Here is a 22771-nt window from a genome sequence, read left to right on the forward strand (position 1 = left end):
TCAATAACTGTAAACAAAAAAAATAAAGCTACATAAAAGGAAATCAAATAGTGTATATAATTTGCTATGTGGTAGGTTACTGCAGACGTTACTTCCTCTTGCTTTTGACTATTTTTGTCATACGGTGTTGATGTGGAAATGGAAGACGCCAGGCTTAATTGGGTCAGTGCTGGTTGCTTCGGCATTTAGTTGGTGTGGCACCAGCCGAGATGTTGACATGTGGAGTTTCAAGCACTCTTTATTCTCTAGCAGGTGACTTTTCAAATGATGGTACAAATTTGTAGTGCCGCTACTTTTTGTAGCAACGCTTTTGCCGCATACTTTACATGGGGCAGCATGGCGGAGTGGGTAGAGCGGCCGTGCCAGAGACCTGAGGGTTGCAGGTTCGCTTCCCACCTATTGACATCCAAATCGTTGCCGTTGTGTCCTTGAGTACGACACTTCACCCTTGCCCCCGTTGCCGCTCACACTGGTGAATGAATGATGAATGAATTATTGGTGGTGGTCGGAGGGGCCGTAGGCGCAAACTGGCAGCCACGCTTCCGTCAGTCTACCCCAGGGCAGCTGTGGCTACAGATGTAGCTTACCACCACCAGTTGTGAACGAATGATGGGTTTCCACTTCTCTGTGAGCGCTTTGAGTATCTAACAATAGAAAAGCGCGATATAAATGTAATCCATTATTATTATTATTATTATTATATTCCCGTTGTCTGTTCAACATCTTCCCGCTTGAAGCCAAACCACTGCCATACGATGGACCCCGTGCTGTTTTTTTGGGGAATTAATTATTCTTCCTACATTTGTAACCAGATTTACACCTTTTCTCTCTCATATTGTCACTCGCACCGCTTTGCCTGCACCACCTGCCACAGCTAACCTTAACATGCCGCTACCTCTCTGCTCGGCGAGGGTGTATGATTGTTGCCCGCACGACAGTATGTGACGTATGTAAGAAAGTGCACTTGTTTTATCTCTCTGTGCAAAGGAGAGACAAGAAAGAGTGAGAAAACCCTGTAGTGTAATGCCTGCAGCTAAAAGCAACTGCGTGAGAACGTATACTAGAATACTCAAGACAGAGTAATTTGCTACATTGCACAGAGAAAACCCCCCGATATATCAAGTAAATTTGATATATCGTTCAGCCCTATGTCGACCTGATCCTGTCTCTTCCTGTTTGCTTCTGTAGCACAAAATACATGAGTCCTTGTTCCTTGAGCGCCATGAAGAAGATGTCCTCTTCAGAAACTATGAGAGAAGGCTGCTGGACTTCTGCAATGTGTTTAAACCTATAATGCCCAAATCTGTTATTGTACGTATTTGGATTTTTATTTAAACATTTTTTAACATCATGCCAATACTTTTAAGTAGTTATTTCCTGTAGATATGATCAAAATTGTGCTTTCTGGTGCAGGGAACAGCCCTCATGTACTTCAGAAGATTCTACATGAACAGCTCTCTAATGGAGTACCATCCGAAGATTATTATGTAAGTAGAAATGATTTTTTTATAAATTTTTTTGCATCTGATCAAGCCACAAAAATGTGACTTTTTTCTTCTTTTTTAAGTGTGAACGGTGGGAAGCAATCTAGTGCAGTGTTTTTCAACCTTTTTTGGGCCAAAGTACATTATTTTCATTGAAAAAATCGTGATGCATACCACTAGCAGAAAACATTAAAAAATTAAACTCAGTAGCTGATATTTACACTAAAAAGTCGTTGTCGCAATTGTAGTATATAAATGCAAACCATAACCAACCATGCATCACTATAGCTCGTCTCAAAGTAGGTGTACTGTCACGACCCGTCAGATCACGCCGTGACTTATTTTGAGTTTTTTGGTGTTTTCCTGTGTGTAGTGTTTTAGTTGTTGTATTGCGCTCTTATTTTCTTTTTAATTGTCATGTCATGTACAGATTTACTTTGTAGATGCCGTCTGCAGCTGCACTCGCTGTAAGTCTTTACTGTCGTCCAGATTTCTGTTTTTGTTAACTTTGCAGCGAGTACAGTTTTAGTTTCGTTTTGCATAGCCATCCCTGTGCTTCAATGCCTTTTTTTAGCGGCACTCGCCTTTGGTTTATTTTTGGTTTAAGCATTAATTACTTTTTACCTTCACACTGCCTCCCACTGTTGTCTGTATATTGTGATCAAACATCTCCAAAGCAATTATCTACCTGCTGCCACCTACTGATATGTTAGAGTATAGCATGGTTAAACTGCCCCGCTCAAGACAGCAGAGACACTCACGGCACAATATAATTACTGGTTTGCAAAAAATATTTTTAACTCAATGAAGTGAAATGACATAATCTCCCAAGGCACACCAGACAATACCTCTTGGTGCACTAGTGTGCCACAGCACAGTGGTTGAAAATCATTGATCTAGTGATCATTTCCTGAGGATCCTTGATGCCGAGAAATATTCATCCATCTTGCTATGGTCTGGGTTATCTGCTGATCCTGAGCCAGTGCAGGACGATGGATTTATACAATACAGTGGGGCAAAAAAGTATTTAGTCAGCCACCGATTGTGCAAGTTCTCCCACTTAAAATGATGACAGAGGTCTGTAATTTTCATCATAGGTACACTTTAACTGTGAGAGACAGAATGTGAAAAAAAAAATCCAGGAATTCACATTGTAGGAATTTTAAATAATTTATTTGTAAATTATGGTGGAAAATAATTATTTGGTCAATAACAAAAAATCAACTCAATACTGTGTAATATAAGCTTTGTTGGCAATAACAGAGGTCAAACCATTACTATAGGTCTTTACCAGGTTTGCACACACAGTAGCTGGTATTTTGGCCCATTCTTCTATGTAGATCTTCTCGAGAGCAGTGATGTTTTGGGGCTGTCGCTGAGCAACACAGACTTTCAACTCCCTCCACAGATTTTCTATGGGGTTGAGGTCTGGAGACTGGCTAGGCCACTCCAGGACTTTCAAATGCTTTTTACGGAGCCACTCCTTCATTGCCCAGGCGTTGTGTTTGGGATCATTGTCATGCTGGAAGACCCAGCCACGTTTCATCTTCAAAGCTCTCACTGATGGAAGGAGGTTTTGGCTCAAAATCTCACGATACATGGCCCCATTCATTCTTTCCTTAACACGGATCAATCGTCCTGTCCCCTTAGCAGAAAAACAGCCCCAAAGCATGATGTTTCCACCCCCATGCTTCACAGTAGATATTGTGTTCTTCGGTTGCAACTCAGTATTCTTCTTCCTCCAAAATATGGTAACTAAATTAGGAGCCTTTGTTACCTGGTACCAAATGGTTCTGTAACCATTCATTCATGCCGAATAGTACAGGGCTATTAATAGTCTTTGCACGAGGCTAAAATATTATATACAGTACAGGCCAAAAGTTTGGACACACCTTCTGTTTTCTTAGTTTTTATGACTGTTTACATTGTAGAATGTCATTGAAAGCATCAAAACTATGAATGAACACGTGGAGTTATGTACTTAACTGAAAACATGTTTTATGTTCTCGTTTCTTCAAAATAGCCACCGTTTGCTCTGATTACTGCTTTGCACACTCTTGGCATTCTCTCAATGAGCGTCAAGCACACCTGTGAAGTGAAAACCATTTCAGGTGACTGACTACCTCTTGAAGGTCATCGAGAGAAAGCCAAGAGTGTGCAAAGGGTGGCTATTTTGAAGAAACTAGAATATAAAACATGTTTTCAGTTAAGTACATAACTCCACGTGTTCATTCATAGTTTTGATGCCTTCAGTGACAATCCACAATGTAAATAGTCATAAAAATAAAGAAAACACATTGAATGAGAAGGTATGTCCAAACATTTGGCCTGTACTGTATCTACGGCCATATTGGCCATCCTGAAGGTCAAATTGAAATACCCGATGAAAACTATAGCCTTACTTTTGTCCTTTTGGGTTCCAGGCTGACGTGTGCATACCTGGCCTGCAAGGTGGAAGAGTTCAACGTTTCCAACAGCCAGTTTGTTGGCAACCTCGTGCAGGAGACCCCGGCCGAGCGGGAGCGTGTTTCAGAGCAGATCCTTGAGTATGAGCTGCTTCTTGTCCAGCAACTCAACTTCCACCTGGTGGTTCACAACCCCTACAGACCCCTGGAGGGCCTGCTCATCGACCTCAAGGTGGTTGTTTGCAGACTGATCACATTGTTGTCGCCGTTGAGGATCTCAATCAAATTTGTCTTTCAGACCAGATATCCTCCACTGGAGAACCCCGAGTCACTGAGAAAAAATGTGGATGACTTTCTGGGGTATGCAGCCATGACAGACGCAGGGCTGCTGTTTCCCCCGTCACAGATCGCCCTCACTGCTATCCTTAATAGCGTCTCACGAGCTGGTCTTAACATAGAAAGGTATCCCCTGACTCTTTATATTCTATAAACAAAAAGCCTCATTTATTTCATGGCTTAATGTTTTATCTGCTAGCTACCTGACTGGATGCTTCGGACTGAAGGATGACAAGGAAACCCTCTCCAAGATGTATGATTCCATGCGACGTAAGTAAAGCACACGTTCAGCTTGTTGCCACAAGATGGCGACGTTGCATCCTCTTAAGGCTGACTGCTGTCTGCCTGGTGTAGGGATTAAAAGCCTCCTGAAGAAATACCAACTTCCACAACCTGCAGAAGTGAATGTTTGCAAGCAAAGGTTGGCCAAGATCCACGCGGAATTTGGAAGTTCAAACAAGTAAGGCTGGAAAAAAAACATAACAGATTCAACAAAATAATTTTTTTTTTTTTTTACATCATAGGTCTACTGAAATGAAATGTTCTTATTCAAACAGGGATAGCAGGTCCATTCTATGTGTCATACGTGATCATTTCGCAATATTGCCATATTTTTGCTGAAAGGATTTAGTAGAAGTGAAGTGAATTATATTTATATAGCGCTTTTCTCTAGTGACTCAAAGCGCTTTACATAGTGAAACCCAATATCTAAGTTACATTTAAACCAGTGTGGGTGGCACTGGGAGCAGGTGGGTAAAGTGTCTTGCCCAAGGACACAACGGCAGTGACTAGGATGGCAGAAACGGGAATCGAACCTGCAACCCTCAAGTTGCTGGCACGGCTGCTCTACCAACCGAGCTATAGAGAACATCCACGATAAAGTTTGCAACTTTCGGTGCTAAGAGAAAAGCCCTGCCTCTACCGGAAGTCGCAGACGATGATGTCACAAGTTGATGGCTCCTCACATATTCACATTGTTTTTAATGGGAGCCTCCGACAAAAACAGCTATTCGGACCGAGAAAACAACAATTTCCCCATTAATTTGAGCGAGGATGAAATATTCATGTTTGAGGATATTGATATCAACGGACTAGAAAAAAAGAACAAAAACAAAAAAAAAGAGTAAAAAAAAAACCGCGATGTTTCCAATGTTTTTAGACACATTTACTAGAATAATTCTGGGAAATCCCTCATCTTTCTATTGTGTTGCTAGTGTTTTAGTGAGTTTAATAGTACCTAATGGTCGGAGGTGTTTGTCCACGAGTGTGTTGACGCACAGTGTCTCAGGGAAGTCGACGGCAGCTTTATGGACGGCACAAGCTCAGCTGCCATCCGGTAAGAAGCGACTTTTTTACCACAATTTTCTCACCGAAACCTGCTGGTTGACATTCGGTTGGGATCAATGTCCGGCTTGATCCATAGTAATGTCTCATCTCCGTGAATTTTAAACAAGGAATCACTGTCTGTCTGTGTGGCTAAAGGCTAAAGCTTCCCAACTCCATCTTTCTACTTTGACTTCTCCAATATTAATTGAACAAATTGGAAAGGATTCAGCAACACAGATCTCCAAAATACTGTGTAATTATGCCGTTAAAGCAGACGACTTTTAGCTGTGTGTGTGCGTGCAGCGCTCATATTCACAACAGCCCGTGACGTCAAGCGTACACGTCACCATTACGCAACGTTTTTAAGAAAAAATTCCCGGGAAATTTAAAATTGCAATTTAGTAAACTAAAAAGGTTATTGGCATGTGTTGCAATGTTAATATTTCATCATTGATGTATAAACTATCAGACTGCGTGGTGGGTAGTAGTGGGTTTCAGTAGGCCTTTAAGAATTATGTTCTGTTTGGTTCCATCCATCCATTTTCTACTGCTTGTCCCTATATTATTTTTTAAAAATACAATTGAATGTTCTCTAAGGGTTAATCATATCCAATATTTATAATACATTCTACTTTCACAAATGCCCAATTTTGAGTGACTCTGTGAAATAGAAAATTAAATTAAACAAAATACACGTTTAACCATGAAAACATTTGTCATTAAAAATGTAAATGTTCAATTTCCAGTTTGATAACGTTCAGAAATCTATAATTAATTGAAGTGACTTCAAAATTAGAAAATTTAACAAAATGAAATACATGTTTAACCATAAAACACATTTAATGATTTCAATAGTAAATGTTTAATTTTAAAAAATTTTTTAGAATTGAAATACATTTCGAAGATATGTTTTAAAATGTTCCATCTTTTGCAGATGTTTGCTTTTCTGTGTAAGTTTAATAGGTCATTTTATTTGGTGAAAAAAAAATTGTTTTACGATAAACAAAAGTATTCAAAATAGAGTTATTGTTAAAAATAACTAAATATATTTGCAACACATTCTACCCTCACAAAGATAATAATGCTCTGTTTTTGAGTAATTCCATGAAATAGAAATTAAACAAAAAACATGTTTAACAGTAAAAACATAACATTTTAAAGATACATTTATTTTTTTTAAGAATTCAAATATTTCTATACATTAAACAAAATCCATCTTTCGGTGGGTTTTTTTAAATTTCTTTTCTTAAGTAGGTTTTTTATTGTATAAAATGTTGGAAAAATACAGTTATTGTAAATAATACTAAAAATATTTACAAAACATTCTTCCATCATAAAAATATCGGTCCGTTTAAGTGACTCTAAAATAGAAAATTCCGTGAAACAAAATAAATGTTTAACTTTAAATCTTTTTTTTAAATTAAAATAAATGTTAATTCAATTTCGAAAATGTCTATTTGAAAATGTTCCATCTGTTGGAGCTGTTTTTTTGCGTATGTTCAAAAGTTTTTTTTCCATATATAAAAAAATTTTAGTTTTTTTTTTTTTACAAGAATTAAAATACATAATTGTTATTAAATAAAACTGAATATATTTATAAAATGTTCTACCTTCACAAAGATAATGCTTTGTTTTGAGTGACATTAAAATGGAAAATTGAATAAAACAAACATGTTTTAATACTAAAATGTATTTACAATAAATGTTTATATTTAAAAAAATAAAAATTTTGGGGCATTTTTTAATAGTGTTTTGTATTCAAAATAATTGTAATTTGTTACTAGATACATTTTTTAAAATTATTGTTAAAAAAACAGTTAATAAAACTGAAATGAAATCAAAGTGAGATAAGTATTCATAATTTGTGTATTTATTTAAAAAAAGTGTATCGAGGTTATCTTCTGAGCTCTTGGTCGATTATTTGGCTACATTAAATGTACTAAAATCTTGACGAGACAAGTACAACCACAAAAATAAAACATCTTTCTAAAGACAGAGCATTATCATCTTTGTAAAGGCAGCGTTGTTTAATTGTATGATATTGGGACAACTTGCGAGCTACTTTCTATGTCACACATTTTCAGCTCCGCTAACAAACCTTTGGACAGTTGTACGTCACGTCACACCACTTTGTTTTTATTTTAACTGCCAGGTTGTCGTATCTAAGATGCAAAAAGGTTCAGAATCAGGTAGAAAAATAAAAAGGAACACATTGGCCTGTATGAAATATGAGAAAGGACAGCAAGGGTACGCCACCCGACACTCGGTGAGGTTCCTACAGTGAACGGTATGACAATGCAGCTTTCAATCACAAGCTGAAATCTGCACTTGAAGTTAAGAGAACAGTCAAAAGGTGTAAAAATGCGTGTTTTCCAGCACCTGCTTGGGCTGGAGACTGCAGAGAAGTGAACAATTGGTGACGATGGGGTTATTAACACATGCACTTATGTACAGTATGTCTTAAGTAAGACCACTTTTCTTCTGTTTTGCTACAAACTCTATAGAAGTTGACGATACAAAAACGGTTAAAAGAGGAAGAGCTGGACGTGTGTCGAAAGGACGTTATTAAGGCTTGTGTTAAATTTCCCTGAAGAACGCAGACAATGCTACTTCAGTACTTTGGTTGCTACCATGCCCACGTCCATAGCTCACTGCAGCTCAGGTCCATCGTTCAACGCGGCGTCTGTGTCTAAAGCATATTTGGGAAAGGCAAGGATGATGTTCGTATATGTCCTCTCCAACGAAGTACGGGCATATTGCTTTTTGTATCTATGGGCGGATCGCAGGCCAGATGCTGCAAAATACAACCCCCGGCCTCCTTCACATGACCTGGATGGCGGCAGCTAGCGACATGATGGTGCACTCGGTCCTGGAAGATAAAGTCAACATGTCGGGGAGGGGGGAAAAAAAAAATGAAAAGAAAAGGGTACACGCTGTCACTCTTTACTAGTATAGTACATGTACTCACTTGATTAGAGTGATATGAGGGAAGACTACGTCTGATGGAAACGACACAACTACACATACAGTACAATCCAAAAGTTTGGACACACCTTCTCATTCACAACACAACTGATAAAGCAAGACAGTCCACTAATCGACCCTGAGGCACACCTGTGAAGTGAAAACCATTTCAGGTGACTACCTCTTGAAGCTCATCGAGAGAATGCCAAGAGTGTGCAAAGCACTAATCAGAACAAAGGGGGGCTATTTTGAAGAAACTGGGGTACATAACTCTACAATGTAAATAAAGAAAACACATTGAATGAGAAGGTGTGTCCAAACTTTTGGGCTGTACTGTACGTCAATGGCGATGGAAGATGGTCACAAACATGTCACTTTTTGTCTCTTCGTTCGACAGCAAACGCAAACGAGGCTACGAGGACGACGGCCATGTCGCAAAAGAGCCGCGCCTGACAGAAGAGGTGAGGCAATAATTCAATATTTCTGTTTCATGCTGTTGAAAACGAGCGATTTAAAAAAAAAAAAATGTTTCTGTTACTACAGGAGTGGACTGACGAAGACCTGATTTGAGTGATGTTCATCAACAATTGTTTGCTTTCATTCTTGGATGATAAAAAAATAAAAGCTATTTTTCTAAACATTGTCTTCTTAATGTGATTTAGGTGCAACGATTTGTGTTTTTCCAAGGGGACAAGTCAGTGCGGTCACTGGAACATCGCGGGGGAAAAAATGTAAAATGTGGCAACATTTCTTCTTATTCCTTTTAGAGACATGAATACCTTGCTTGCTGGTATTTTGCAAACATAATCGTGTTTTGATGACATTACATCTGTGATGGAGCATTTAAAGCACTGCAATGGCAGACAGGTTAGCCTGTTACCTCGCTACCAAGTGTGAGACAAAGTTTTGTGAAAAATCAAATTAACTATCATTTCAATCAAAGTCCGCCAGCTAAACTTTGTCAATTTGCTATGCACAATAACAAAAGTGTCCATTAGACACAAAACAGTAGGCACCAACGCTCCCATATCATAAAACTCATTCTCAAACTACACCAAAGAAACATTTGATTTAAGTACAGTTTTTATTTTCCTATATTCACATTACTGTTCAAACTGTATAATGTTAGTGGCCAAATATATTAAATATACTTGTTAGATAAAACCTCTGCCTTGTTTTTAATGAATACTTAGGCCTACAACGCTGTTTTTTTAATGTTAGTCATTATTGTCGCACATGGAGAGCCAATTGTTTTCTGAGGTAGTAATTGGTGAAAAAACACTGTCCATCCATCCAGTTTCTACCGCTTGTCCCTTTCGAGACTATCACAGCTGCATTCAGGCAGAAGGCAGTGTACACCCTGGACAAGTAGCCACCTCATCATAGGGCCAACAGAAACTTAAAATGTTAAAAATTAATGATACAATTATATATGTTGAGTATTAGATTTATAAAAAGAATATCAGTGTGCAGCTTATTAGACATCACAAAATGTGTTTTTTTAACAAGTTAGTTTCAGTGTTTTATCATTTGTTGTATTTGCTATCTTTTTTTACATAAAAAAAACCATATTTATTAACGTATTTATTTTTAGTACTTTGCCTGTCCTTGCTTTAAAATGGACAAGTTTATTTCTGTAACAGCCAAATGAGCAACATAGTTACAGTGTAAATGCGTATATATGAATTAGTCATTTTTGTTGTTAGTAAGTACATGCCCAAAAATTATCTCAAGCTGAATTCAAAAGACAGTCTCTAAATCAAAGCAACTGAGTTTGTGCACGCTTTATAATCTGAGTAGACGTTGAGATAGTCAATGACTAGTCAACTATCAAATTAGTCGTTGGTTGCAGCCCTAAAGGTGACAACAAAGCAATGCATCGACTACTTTACAAAAACTGTTTAATAAGTGCATGCATGTCTGATACAGTCTGTACTATTTTCAAAAAACATTTGCTGTAAACACTTTGCATTATACTTGGATCCTCTGATTATGCCTAGCATTGCAAAGTTTGAAGAAGGAAAACAAAAAAGCTTAACCAAACAATCAAAAAACAACTGAGGGAGAATAATTCAGCTCATCTCATTTACAAACTCATGATTCCAGCAAGATAATTTATTCTTATATAAAATAACCATTTTTTTCTTTTCTCCAATGTAGAAAAAAATAATGCTTGTCTCAGCACTTGGCGGATCACAAACTTTAAAGAAGTCAGTCACTAATTACAGTATAAAAGCATCTTCGCTCTGAATCCAGTTACAAACAAAAGAGACAACTTAGCTTCTTCATGTCAGTTTCCTCATATGAAGCAAAAGGGGGCGGGGTAACTTTGGCAATCTGTGCTAGCAAGGAACAGAGAATCCAATCCAAACCTTCTCCCTCCATGAGAAGGGATTTGAAGCGACCCAAGTAGGAATGGAAATAAAGAGTTGTCTTATTGGAACTGCATACTCAGCTGTTGTTGCATAGCTCTTGGTGGTGGCCGACACGACAAGATGGATGGGACATGATGGTGTTGCCATGGAGATGAGGTGGAGGACATGCGGCGGTCTCCTCACAGTGCAGCACCCGGGGTGGAGGAGAGTTGGCGTGTGTTGTGTGGGGGTGAAGATGGGAGTGAAGGGAGGTGAGAGGGTGTGGGACTACCTGTTGCTGTTGGACATGGCGTACTGAGCCTGCTTCTGCTGCAGGAGCTCCGTGATGGCCAGCAGCTTTTTTAACACGTGCTGCGGTAACGACAGAGAAACAGTAAGTCTGACACTGTTGTTACAGAGGATATTTACACATGATGGTGACTAAGACATGTTTAATGTCGAATTTTGAAAATTGGCGACCTTTTAGGGATGTTTTGATTGGAGTTTTTTTTTTTTTATTGCTGATTCCAATACGATCATCCATGAGTGAAATCGGCTGACGCCAATACCGATGACATGTATTAACTGCAGACTTTTCAATGTGAGTGTTATTGACAGTGTAAAAATATCACAGTATGTAAAGTAGTTCCCTTAATTTAGTTTATTACTTTCAATTTGTTGATCAAAACAAAGTCATTAGTACACAAAAAGGAAATCCAAAACAAACACTCCTATCTGCTACTCATTTTGGTTTTTCCCCTAATGTCCTCCTGTCTCCAGGGAATTATTAGCTCAGTTTGTAAACATTACCACAAATTATTTAAAAAAAAAAAAAAAAATCAGAATCATCCATTTTCTACCGCTTATTCCCTTTTGGGGTGGCGAGGGGCGCTGGCGTCAATATCAGCTACAATCGGGCGGAAGGCGGGGTGCACCCTGGACAAGTTGCCACCTCATCGCAGGGCCAACACAGATAGACAGACAACATTCACACTCACATTCACACACTAGGGCCAATTTAGTGTTGCCAATCAACCTATCCCCAGGTGCATGTCTTTGGAAGTGGGAGGAAGCCGGAGTACCCGGAGGGAACCCACGCAGTCACAAGGAGAACATGCAAACTCCACACAGAAAGATCCCGAGCCTGGGATTGAACCCAGGACTGCGGGACCTTTGTATTGTGAGGCAGACGCACTAACCCCTCTGTCACCGTGAAAATCAGAATCAGAAATACTTTATTAATCCCTGCAGGGAAATTAAAAATATCGACCTAATCCCTCTAGTATCAATGAAATAGTGATACTAACCTTGGTATCAAAAACACTAATCAGCCCTCCTCTTACGTGTCTTGTCCTGACTACGACAATACTGACCAACAGACAGACGTTATATTATCTTCTCTCCAACGCTTATCAATATACATATTCATTTCCTGTTAATAACTGCTTACTTTATGCTACAACACTTCTTAAACTTTTCCAAGCACTTATTTCTTGGCGATGTTTAAAACTCGCTTAGCTATTAGCATGTCTGCTCCTATTTTGCTCTCGGTGTGTAACATGTTTAACCTCATCCTCCAGTGATAATGGGACAGGGAACAGCACTTCTTTTTTGGAATTTGCCTATATTTCACAACCGTTATGAGAGACAAGAACAAGCGTCTTTTTTTTCTCTTTAGGATTCTAAAGATGATAAACAACGCTTGGAAGATGTGGCTAATGGGAGTCACCTTGGTAACCTTCAAAGCCCTCTAAAACAACTACAAAACCCTCTATCAATGTTTTAAATACACACTGCAAATCTATATATAATGTAGTAACAGACACCTTCGTAACAATATGTAATATGTTTTATATACACACTGCAAGTCGATATATAATGTAGTAACAGATTATTTCATAACAATATGTAGTATGTACAATATTTACCGTATTTTGGTCATTTTAATCATTGACGGAAAAAATTCCACGGCAAATTTTTTTCCGTTTTAATAGTAGCGCACTTCCGACTTCTGGCAACAAATGTGTTCCTACTAACAGGAACAAACGGCAGTGTGTTTTCTAATTAGGGCAGATTCAGTAACAAACAACAAAGACGACTATTTTTGTAAAATAGAGGATTCACAACCTTATTTTTTTTTAAGCTGAATATACGAAGGATGAACTGCTGCTCATAGAAGTCAGGATGAAGGAAGAGAGAGACGTTGGAGCAGGCGGAAGCCGAGAGAGTGAGGTGAATCGATGCTGCGTATTTTGACATAATTGGAATGCTTACCCAAATAAACTGGAAAAAAAATTCCCTGGCCAGTTGGACCAAACAGACAATTGTTCATCAAGTGAGTTGCACTTTATACTGATCGTGATACACGTAGCACGTCATGTGTGTATTATGACTGACAGCATATGCTGTCGAGCTAGCTGTGTACAAACAAAACGTGAAATGTGGGCAAATACTTTACAGATACTGTAATACGATTGTTAGTGTTTTTCAGTGCCCTATCAAATTGTTGTGTATTACAAACTCAAATGTGTTTTGTGTTCTCGTGGAGGCTAGCTTATCTCTTGCTGTAGTTAGCTTTTACGGCTAATATCGAAGCACGCCGATCTGTTACCACGCTAGAAAAATAGTTCCTCCGTGTTTGCGCTTACAATAACAATGTCGCTACAGCTTGGTTATTAAAAAGGAACATAAATGAAGTAGTGTTGACGTTTTTGAATGTGTTTTTAAAGTGATGAACAGGTCGATTTGATTGCTCCCATTAGCTATATTGTTAGTTACAAAAAAAGAAGTACATTTTAATGTTAGAAAGCGTTAAAAAAATATTTTGTCTTCTTGTCTCTCATAATGATTGTGAACAATAGGCAAAATTTAAAAAAAAAGAGCAGTTCCCCTTTAAGATACTAAGAAATGCAAAGTATTTGTTGTAATGGAGGTGATTATTATTAATGTAGTGGAGCAGCTTCACAGTGTGTATGGAGACAAATATTAGCTGCTGGCTGCTTGTCAGATGGAGGGCCTAAACATTTTGTGTCAGCCAGAGGAGATCCCCGCTGGTGATCGGCATTAAAAGGCATAAAAATGCATATTTTTCAAGGAAAATGGGCCAATAATGATTGGTGGCTGATCGATCAGCAAATTGCTAGTAATAATTATCATTTGTGCCATCTTAATCAAGGGGTTGAGTTTTAAGCACAATGTCTGATTGTGTGCCCATAGAACATAATTCTGATCAACTGCTTTCTCTGATGTTCTGCCATTGTTATTACGAGATATGTTCCGATCCCGGAATTGGATTGGGGCCCGATATTTGCCTTTTTAACAGATTAGCCGATGACCTGCTGTGCCTGACCAATCTTTACCGCAGCTGTGTCCCAGTTATTACATGACTAAAGATAGTGCTCACATGAAAGATTCCTTCAACAGGGAGAAACAATTACATTTCCATAGTCCTTGTTACGCACATGCAGGAATTCCAGGAGGGTGCATGTCTAGCTAGAACACCGGCTCTAAAATAATAATCCTCACCACCATGGCGTGAAATGAAGTACGTTTCGTTAACGTAATATTACCACTGGAGGGGCTACAGGAAAGGGAAAGTCTTAGCATGCTACACACCGAGCAAGACGGCACAAGAAGCTAACCACTAAAGCTTCAATGTAAAGTCGTGGTGATCAATGAAAATGTCAGTACTATGACGATACCCAATACATACACAATATTAAAGTGATAAGATCAATTTTATTTTTATGGCTTCACGGTGGCAAAGGGGTTAGTGTGTCTGCCTCACAATACAAAGGTCCTGAGTAATCCTGGGTTCAATCCCAGGCTCGGGATCTTTCTGTGTGGAGTTTGCATGTTCTCCTTGTGACTGCGTGGGTTCCCTCCGGGTACTCCGGCTTCCTCCCACTTCCAAAGACATGCACCTGGGGATAGGTTGATTGGCAACACTAAATTGGCCCTAGTGTGTGAATGTGAGTGTGAATGTTGTCTGTCTATCTGTGTTGGCCCTGCGATGAGGTGGCAACTTGTCCAGGGTGTACACCGCCTTCCGCCCGATTGTAGCTGAGATAGGCACCAGCGCCCCCCGCAACCCCAAAAGGGAATAAGCGGTAGGAAATGGATGGATGGAGGGATATTTAAAAAATATATATATATTTTTGGTGTTTTTTGTTATTGTTTACAAAGTCAGGAAATAGGTATCCGGGTACAGGAAGGTTTGGGGGAAAAACCCAAACGATTTAAATGGGAGCCAATAATAGTTTTTCCTTTTATTTACTGTGAACTAGCTACTTTGTTTTGTAAGTATTGAATACCACACATTTAATAGATCGTCTGATTTACAACAATATGAGCAAATTCTAATCTAATAAAATAAGTTTTATAAAAATGTTTACTTTACTTTTTTGCTGTCAAACATTTTATTGAATCGGGACACACAACCAGATTGGATCTGACGCCAGAAATGTTGATCGGTAAATCTGTAGTTCTTATTATTATTATTCTGCCAACGAAACATTTTTGAGGGATTAATTTACCATTTCTCACAAAAAATATGTGCACGGGTTCATCATGACAGAACTCATGGCTATCATCAAAGACCTTTTCAGGTCATCGGACATTTTGGGTGTCCAATTTATGAAAAGGTATGGGCTAGTTTCTTTTTTCAGTTAGTATGTGGAATGTTTTAATCCGGGACATGTTGATTTTGTCTGTTGGAATTTGTAAAAAAAAAAAAAAAATGTAAAATAGAATAATAACTTTTAAAACTTTGAACACCTTTACCCTAGAAAAGTGGTTCTTAACCTGGGTTCGATCGAACCCTAGGGGTTCAGTGAGTCGGCCTCAGGGGTTCGGCAGAGCCTCCGCTGCGGAGGTCAAGACACACCCGACTCATCGTGTAAATAAAAAGTTCTCCCTATTGGCGTATTATGGATACCCCCGAACAATTTTCCCTCTAATGTTCCATCTGATTTGCAGGTGTGTAATTAGTTATGAGTTCATGCACTGTGTTGGTTTTGTTCTTTGAACAAGGTGATGTTCATGCACGGTTCATAACTTTGTCTTGAATTTGAAACTTTTTTCTTTTTTTTTCACTAAAGAAGGGTTCTGTGAATGCGCATATGAAACTGGTGGGGTTCGGTACCTCCAACAAGGTTAGGAACCACTGGCCTAGAACTTTAGCTTTGACATTTACAAAGCTGAGAACATAAAGGAACGATACACATGGTGACTATCCATCCATCTATCCATTTTCTACCACTTGTCCCTTGGTGACTACCAGAGGCTAAATTGTGAGCGTGACAGTCAGTGTTGCAGACAAAACAAACTCTTCACCTGCTGAGCCCCTCTTTCGTTACTGAGTGTCCGCAGCTCATCTGAGTGTGTGGCGCAGAGCTCGTGCAACGCAGCCAAGTCTCGGGACAGATCAGTCCTAAAGTGCTCTGTGGCTTCAGGGAGGTCAGGAACGTTCTGGAAACAAATCACAGACATAGTTAGAGTCCATTCTTATATACAGTAAAGGCCAAAAGTTTGGACACAATCCTACTCATTTAATGTGTTTTCTTTATTTTCATAACTATTTACATTGTAGATTGTCACCGAATGCATCAACATTATAAATTAAACACGTGGAGTTATGTACTTATCAAAAAAAGGTGAAAAAACTGAAAACATCTTTTGTATTGTAGTTTCTTTGAAATAGCCACCCTTTGCTCTGATTACTGCTTTGCACACTCTTGGCATTCTCTCGATGAGCTTCAAGAGGTAGTCACCTGAAATGGTTTTCACTTCACAGGTGTGCTGGAAGCTCATCGAGAGAATGTGCAAAGCAGTAATAAGAGCAAAGGGTGGCTATTTTGAAGAAACTAGAATATAAAATACTTTTTCAGTTATTTCACCTTTTTTTTGTTAAGTACATACTGTAACTCCACATGTGTTCATTCATAGTTTTGATGCCTTTAGTGACAATCTACAATGTAAATAAAGTAAAAGCAATTAATGAAAATAAAGTAAAAGCAATTAATGAGAAGGTGTGTCCAAACCTATGGCCTGTACTGTATGTGTCTTCATACAAATGGTACTCACCCCCAACTCATCCAGAAACATGATCATCCTATGCTTATTGTTTTTGATGAAAGGATTCACACCCTCCATGTAAGGCTCCTATTTGCAGGACACAACTAATTCAGATGATGACATAACGGTTAGTAATTCCCAGTAGGACATCCCATACCTTAGCACCAAATTCCACAAGGTTTGCCAAGTTCTGGACAGACTTTGCCACCAGTGTCAGGGTCCTGCCTGCTGTTGACGATGGAGGGTCTGCAAAAAGACAAAAAACAGCTTAATGAAACCATATTGCTGACTTATACCGCATATACGGTATTTTTTAAACTATAAGGCGCATATAAAATTATTTAAATTTCTCAAAAATCGATAGTGCGCCTTGTGTACAGATTAATTCTGGTGGTGCTTACTGACCTCAAAGAGATTTTATAAGGTGCATGGTGTAATGATAAATATGACCAGTAGATGGCTGTCACACATAAGAGATGTGTGGACAGCAGGTTCACTGACGCCTGTTTAATAAATGAAGCAAGCAAGACTAAAACGATGTTTCATTGAAAATATAGATTACGAACGGCGCTCAAAAATCTGTCAAAAGGTTTTAGTACAATTTCTAGTTGTAGGTTCGCTCCCCGGCTCTTGACATCCAAATCGCTGCCGTTGTGTCCTTGGACATGACACGTCACCCTTGCCCTAGGGGGCCATAGGCGCAAACTGGCAGCCACACTTCCGTCAGTCTACCCCAAGGTGCTGTGGCTACAAAAGTAGCCTACCACCACCAGGTGCGAATGAATGATGGGTTCTCACTTCTCTGTGAAGTGCTTTGAGTGTCCAGAAAAGCGCTATATAGGTCTAATCCATTATTATTATTATTATAATTATTAGAATGGTGTGTGACGGAGAAAGATATCTTTTTAAATCCTAGTCATATTTTAAAACAGCTAAATGTTGGCCATGCGTAGACTTTGAAGGTTGGAATGTAACGAGAAGGCATAACACTCTTTTTATCTCCAATGTTCTAGGCTAAGAAGAACAAATAAGGGTATTTGTTCCGGTAGGTGGGGGCGGGGGAGATATTGAAGAAAGACAGCGCTTCCGTAGTATGGACAGATCAACTAGGGCGATGCGATTTGAATGTGTCGTGCATAGATTTGGTCTTCCAAAGCTTTGGTCTTCCAAAGCTTTGGTAATAAAATATCAAGATAAGCTACTCTGTCAGGATTCAATTAGAACCAGCTTATGTGTCATCGAAAGAACTTGGGAGAGACCAGTCGCTTAAATTCCGTGGGAGAAAGAACGGGTACAAACGCAACATGTGTGTATAAGGACACTATTACATGTTATGTGACATTTTGTTTCGCAATATGATGCTAAACCAACTTTTCTTACCTATTAGTACCTGCTAATGTGTATTTGGGATCTGCATAAATCCCAAAAATGTGTACACGTCCGCCATTGTATTCTGTGCTGTAGTCAATAAGCTCCTTTTTTTTCTCCTTCCTCTTGTTGTGGGACATTCATCCTACGCTGTTGCCAATCTTAATACAAAGTAGCATACAGTTCTAACTTGTATTTGTCAATAAACTTGCTGTAGAAGCGCTAAAAACAACCGGCAGGGAGAAGACTCTTCCAAAGTGGAACCATGTATATGAGACTGCCAACAAAACGGCACATCCTGAAAAGACGGTTAAAAAACTGGCTTGAAAATGGTCTGTAAAACATATTTTATGCAAATTTTGACCACAGAACCACCATTTCATGTTATGTAGACCACAAATAAATGTTTTAAATGTAGATATAAAAATCATGATATGACCCCTTTAATGCGCCTTATAATCCCGTGCGCCTTTTGTATGAAAATATACCTAAATAGACCCACTCATCGACAATATGCTTTATAATCATGTGCACCCTATGGTCCAGAAAATAACGTTATTTCAAATTATAAACACTCACCAGCAATGATGTTGAACATTCTCGGGTTGAGGATTGCTGGACAGATGAGTCTGAGAAAGACGAAACCACTGGGAGACAAAGAGATGAGAAAGAGACCCCTTTTTTAACATGCAACTTACCAGCGTTGAATGTCCTTACATGCCTTATTTTATAATAAATAAATAACTAATAAATCTTGATTTTCCAAACTAGGGCCAATGGAACGTGACAGTGACTTGAGAATAGCAATGATAATCACGATATTCAAGCATAGCGCTGATATTTGTCTGAAAATATTGGGTCCTTTCCTTCGAATGTTCAGTGAGGCACATCAATTTACTATAGTGCCGTCTTCCACAAAGAATTTTCATAGTCAAATATGATTAGTCAGATTTTGACAATAGTCGACTACCAGTCATATCTGTTTTTTTTTTTTTTGTTTTTTTTTTAGGAAAGCAATAAAAAGATTGTGATATGCACTAATGTGCATTGACTGGGCACTAGGTGTCAGTAATGTCACATGGATGTAGATCTAGTCACTGAAAGGTGAGTCTTACCAAGTTAATGAAAAAAACTAAAATAATACAGCCTTTCATTAAAGGGACCAATACATATCTTATTTACAATATGTTCCACCTCAGAAAAAGGCTGACTAATTAGATAAACATATAAACGTGGTATAGAATGGATAGTTTAGTGAGGTCTTCGGCTCTGGCAGAACACTGAGAAGACCTCAAACTTGATTAAATGGAGGAAGTGCGGTTAGTGTGTCTGCATAGCATGTTTGGTCATTCCTTTTCCAAAGTACATGGTACGAGAAGTAAAGCCAGCCTGACTGACTTTGATCTACTTATTCCTTGGTTTGATCATGTGATGCATGACAAAGAGTTTTGTATATTCACTGTCAAAATCAACAGCTATTTTGAAAAAGAAGATTGTTGCTACTTGGCACATATCTCAATGTTTTGTTTTTTTTAGTTAGTTTGATGAAGTGACAAAATGAGAATGGATTGGCAATCAGACATTAAACAAGAAAGAACCGTTCAGTCAACACGGCGCGTGTGAGGTTACCTTACGACTCTGGTCCTCATGGTCGTATTAGTGGGCCACTTGTGCTGCACAGATTTTTGCAAACAGCCATAAATAAATCTCAGCGTCCTGCAACATCAATGAAAGATTTATTTAGTGTTAACACGCAATATTAAAAAAAATGTTAAGACACAGTATTTTTTTTTAAAAAGTGCAGAGAAGTGTAAAGTGATTGTTCTTACGATGGTAGGATTTCAGCGGCCATGAAGATCTTTTCTACCAGTTCTGACAGGATGTTGAGAAGATGCGCCAGGTTCAAGTTCACATCCTCATTCTTTTCCAGTTTGGATGGGTTCAACTTGAAATTAAATAAATGGACTCATGAACATGCGGTACAAACAACACAATAAAAACACTTAGATTCATTAAACAAACAACAGATTAATTTATAGTTCTGTTACCTACACCAGGAGGCATTTGTAATCGCCAGGGTTTGTCTGTCTGTTAGCTAGCAACAAATCAAAAAGTTATGGGCGGATTTTGTTAAAACTTTTAGGAAATGTCCAAAACGGGATTAGGAACAACTGATTAGGTTGGACCACTGTCTTAATACAGAATTTTTAAAATATAATGATTTACTATTGCAGTGGTTCACAACCTTTTTTCAGTGATGAACCCGCTGTGAACATTTTTTTAATTCAAGTAACCTTTAATCAGAGCAAAGCATTTTTGGTTGAAAAAAAGATGAAGTAAAATACGGCACTATGTCATCAGTTTCTGATTTATTAAATTGTATAGAAGTGAAAAATATTGCTCAGTTGTAATAGTCTTTCTTGAACTATTTGGAAAAATATATATAAAAATGACTAAAAACTTGTTGAAGAGTAAAAAATGATTAAATTCCATCCATCCATCCATCCATCATCTTCCGCTTATCCGAGGTCGGGTCGCGGGGGCAGCAGCCTAAGCAGGGAAGCCCAGACTTCCCTATCTCCAGCCACTTCGTCTAGCTCTTCCCGGGGGATCCCGAGGCGTTGCCAGGCCAGCCGGGAGACACAGTCTTCCCAACGTGTCCTGGGTCTTCCCCGTGGCCTCCTACCAGCTGGACGTGCCCTAAACACCTCCCTAGGGAGGCGTTCGGGTGGCATCCTGACCAGATGCCCGAACCACCTCATCTGGCTCCTCTCGATGTGAAGGAGCAGCGGCTTTACTTTGAGTTCCTCCCGGATGGCAGAGCTTCTCACCCTATCTCTAAGGGAGAGCCCCGCCACCCGGTGGAGGAAACTCATTTCGGTCGCTTGTACCCGTGATCTTAGCCTTTCGGTCATGACCCAAAGCTCATGACCATAGGTGAGGATGGGAACGTAGATCGACCGGTAAATTGAGAGCTTTGCCTTCCGGCTCAGCTCCTTCTTCACCACAACGGATCGATACAACGTCCGCATTACTGAAGACGCCGCACCGATCCGCCTGTCGATCTCACGATCCACTCTTCCCCCACTCGTGAACAAGACTCCTAGGTACTTGAACTCCTCCACTTGGGGCAGGGTCTCCTCCCCAACCCGGAGATGGCACTCCACCCTTTTCCGGGCGAGAACCATGGACTCGGACTTGGAGGTGCTGATTCTCATTCCGGTCGCTTCACACTCGGCTGTGAACCGATCCAGTGAGAGCTGAAGATCCCGGTCAGATGAAGCCATCAGGACTACATCATCTGCAAAAAGCAGAGACCTAATCCCGTGGCCACCAAACCGGATCCCCTCAACGCCTTGGCTGCGCCTAGAAATTCTGTCCATAAAAGTCATGAACAGAATCGGTGACAAAGGACAGCCTTGGCGGAGTCCAACCCTCACTGGAAACGTGTCCGACTTACTGCCAGCAATGCGGACCAAGCTCTGACACTGATCGTACAGGGAGCGGACTGCCACAATAAGACAGTCCGGTACCCCATACTCTCTGAGCACTCCCCACAGGACTCCCCGAGGGACACGGTCGAATGCCTTCTCCAAGTCCACAAAGCACATGTAGACTGGTTGGGCAAACTCCCATGAACCCTCAAGAACCCTGCCGAGAGTATAGAGCTGGTCCACAGTTCCACGACCAGGACGAAAACCACACTGTTCCTCCTGAATCCGAGGTTCGACTATCCGGCGAAGCCTCCTCTCCAGTACACCTGAATAAACCTTACCGGGAAGGCTGAGGAGTGTGATCCCACGATAGTTGGAACACACCCTCCTGTCCCCCTTCTTAAAGAGAGGGACCACCACCCCGGTCTGCCAATCCAGAGGTACCACCCCCGATGTCCACGCGATGCTGCAGAGTCTTGTCAACCAAGACAGCCCCACAGCATCCAGAGCCTTAAGGAACTCCGGGCGGATCTCATCCACCCCCGGGGCCCTGCCGCCGAGGAGCTTTTTAACTACCTCAGCGACCTCAGCCCCAGAAATAGGAGAGTCCACTGCAGCTTCCCCAGGCACCGCTTCCTCAAAGGAAGACGTGTTGGTGGGATTGAGGAGGTCTTCGAAGTATTCCCTCCACCGATCCACAACATCCACAGTCGAAGTCAGCAGAACACCATCCGCACCATACACGGTGTTGATAGTGCACTGCTTCCCCTTCCTGAGGCGGCGTATGGTGGTCCAGAATCGCTTCGAAGCCGTCCGGAAGTCGTTTTCCATGGCTTCCCCGAACTCTTCCCATGTCCGAGTTTTTGCCTCCGCGACCGCTAAAGCTGCACACCGCTTGGCCCGTCGGTACCCGTCCACTGCCTCCGGAGTCCTATGAGCCAAAAGAACCCGATAGGACTCCTTCTTCAGCTTGACGGCATCCCTCACTGCTGGTGTCCACCAAAGGGTTCTGGGATTACCGCCAC

The 22771-nt window shown here is 40.1% G+C and overlaps 2 protein-coding genes across 4 annotated transcripts in view; one reads left to right on the forward strand and one right to left on the reverse strand.

Moving 5' to 3' along the window:
- The window catches only part of ccnh (cyclin H), an 11276-nt gene extending 2123 nt beyond the window's left edge, over positions 1 to 9153 (forward strand). For both annotated transcript variants that reach the window (XM_061906304.1, XM_061906305.1), the window contains exons 3-10: positions 1189 to 1311; positions 1414 to 1487; positions 3908 to 4121; positions 4188 to 4351; positions 4425 to 4495; positions 4580 to 4685; positions 8913 to 8976; positions 9059 to 9153. In XM_061906304.1, the coding sequence (XP_061762288.1) occupies positions 1189 to 1311; positions 1414 to 1487; positions 3908 to 4121; positions 4188 to 4351; positions 4425 to 4495; positions 4580 to 4685; positions 8913 to 8976; positions 9059 to 9085 (843 nt within the window). In that variant the 3' untranslated portion in view covers positions 9086 to 9153. The remainder of the gene's footprint in view (positions 1 to 1188; positions 1312 to 1413; positions 1488 to 3907; positions 4122 to 4187; positions 4352 to 4424; positions 4496 to 4579; positions 4686 to 8912; positions 8977 to 9058) is intronic.
- Positions 7667 to 22771, reverse strand: part of rasa1a (RAS p21 protein activator (GTPase activating protein) 1a) — a 74803-nt gene continuing 59698 nt past the window's right edge. For both annotated transcript variants that reach the window (XM_061906301.1, XM_061906302.1), the window contains exons 19-26: positions 20142 to 20257; positions 19942 to 20028; positions 18892 to 18959; positions 17102 to 17190; positions 16954 to 17031; positions 16204 to 16338; positions 11162 to 11241; positions 7667 to 8420 (exon numbers count right to left, since the gene is read on the reverse strand). In XM_061906301.1, the coding sequence (XP_061762285.1) occupies positions 8372 to 8420; positions 11162 to 11241; positions 16204 to 16338; positions 16954 to 17031; positions 17102 to 17190; positions 18892 to 18959; positions 19942 to 20028; positions 20142 to 20257 (702 nt within the window). In that variant the 3' untranslated portion in view covers positions 7667 to 8371. The remainder of the gene's footprint in view (positions 8421 to 11161; positions 11242 to 16203; positions 16339 to 16953; positions 17032 to 17101; positions 17191 to 18891; positions 18960 to 19941; positions 20029 to 20141; positions 20258 to 22771) is intronic.

The sequence above is a fragment of the Nerophis ophidion genome, linkage group LG07, assembly GCF_033978795.1.
Source record: "Nerophis ophidion isolate RoL-2023_Sa linkage group LG07, RoL_Noph_v1.0, whole genome shotgun sequence".
Classification (NCBI taxonomy): domain Eukaryota; kingdom Metazoa; phylum Chordata; class Actinopteri; order Syngnathiformes; family Syngnathidae; genus Nerophis; species Nerophis ophidion.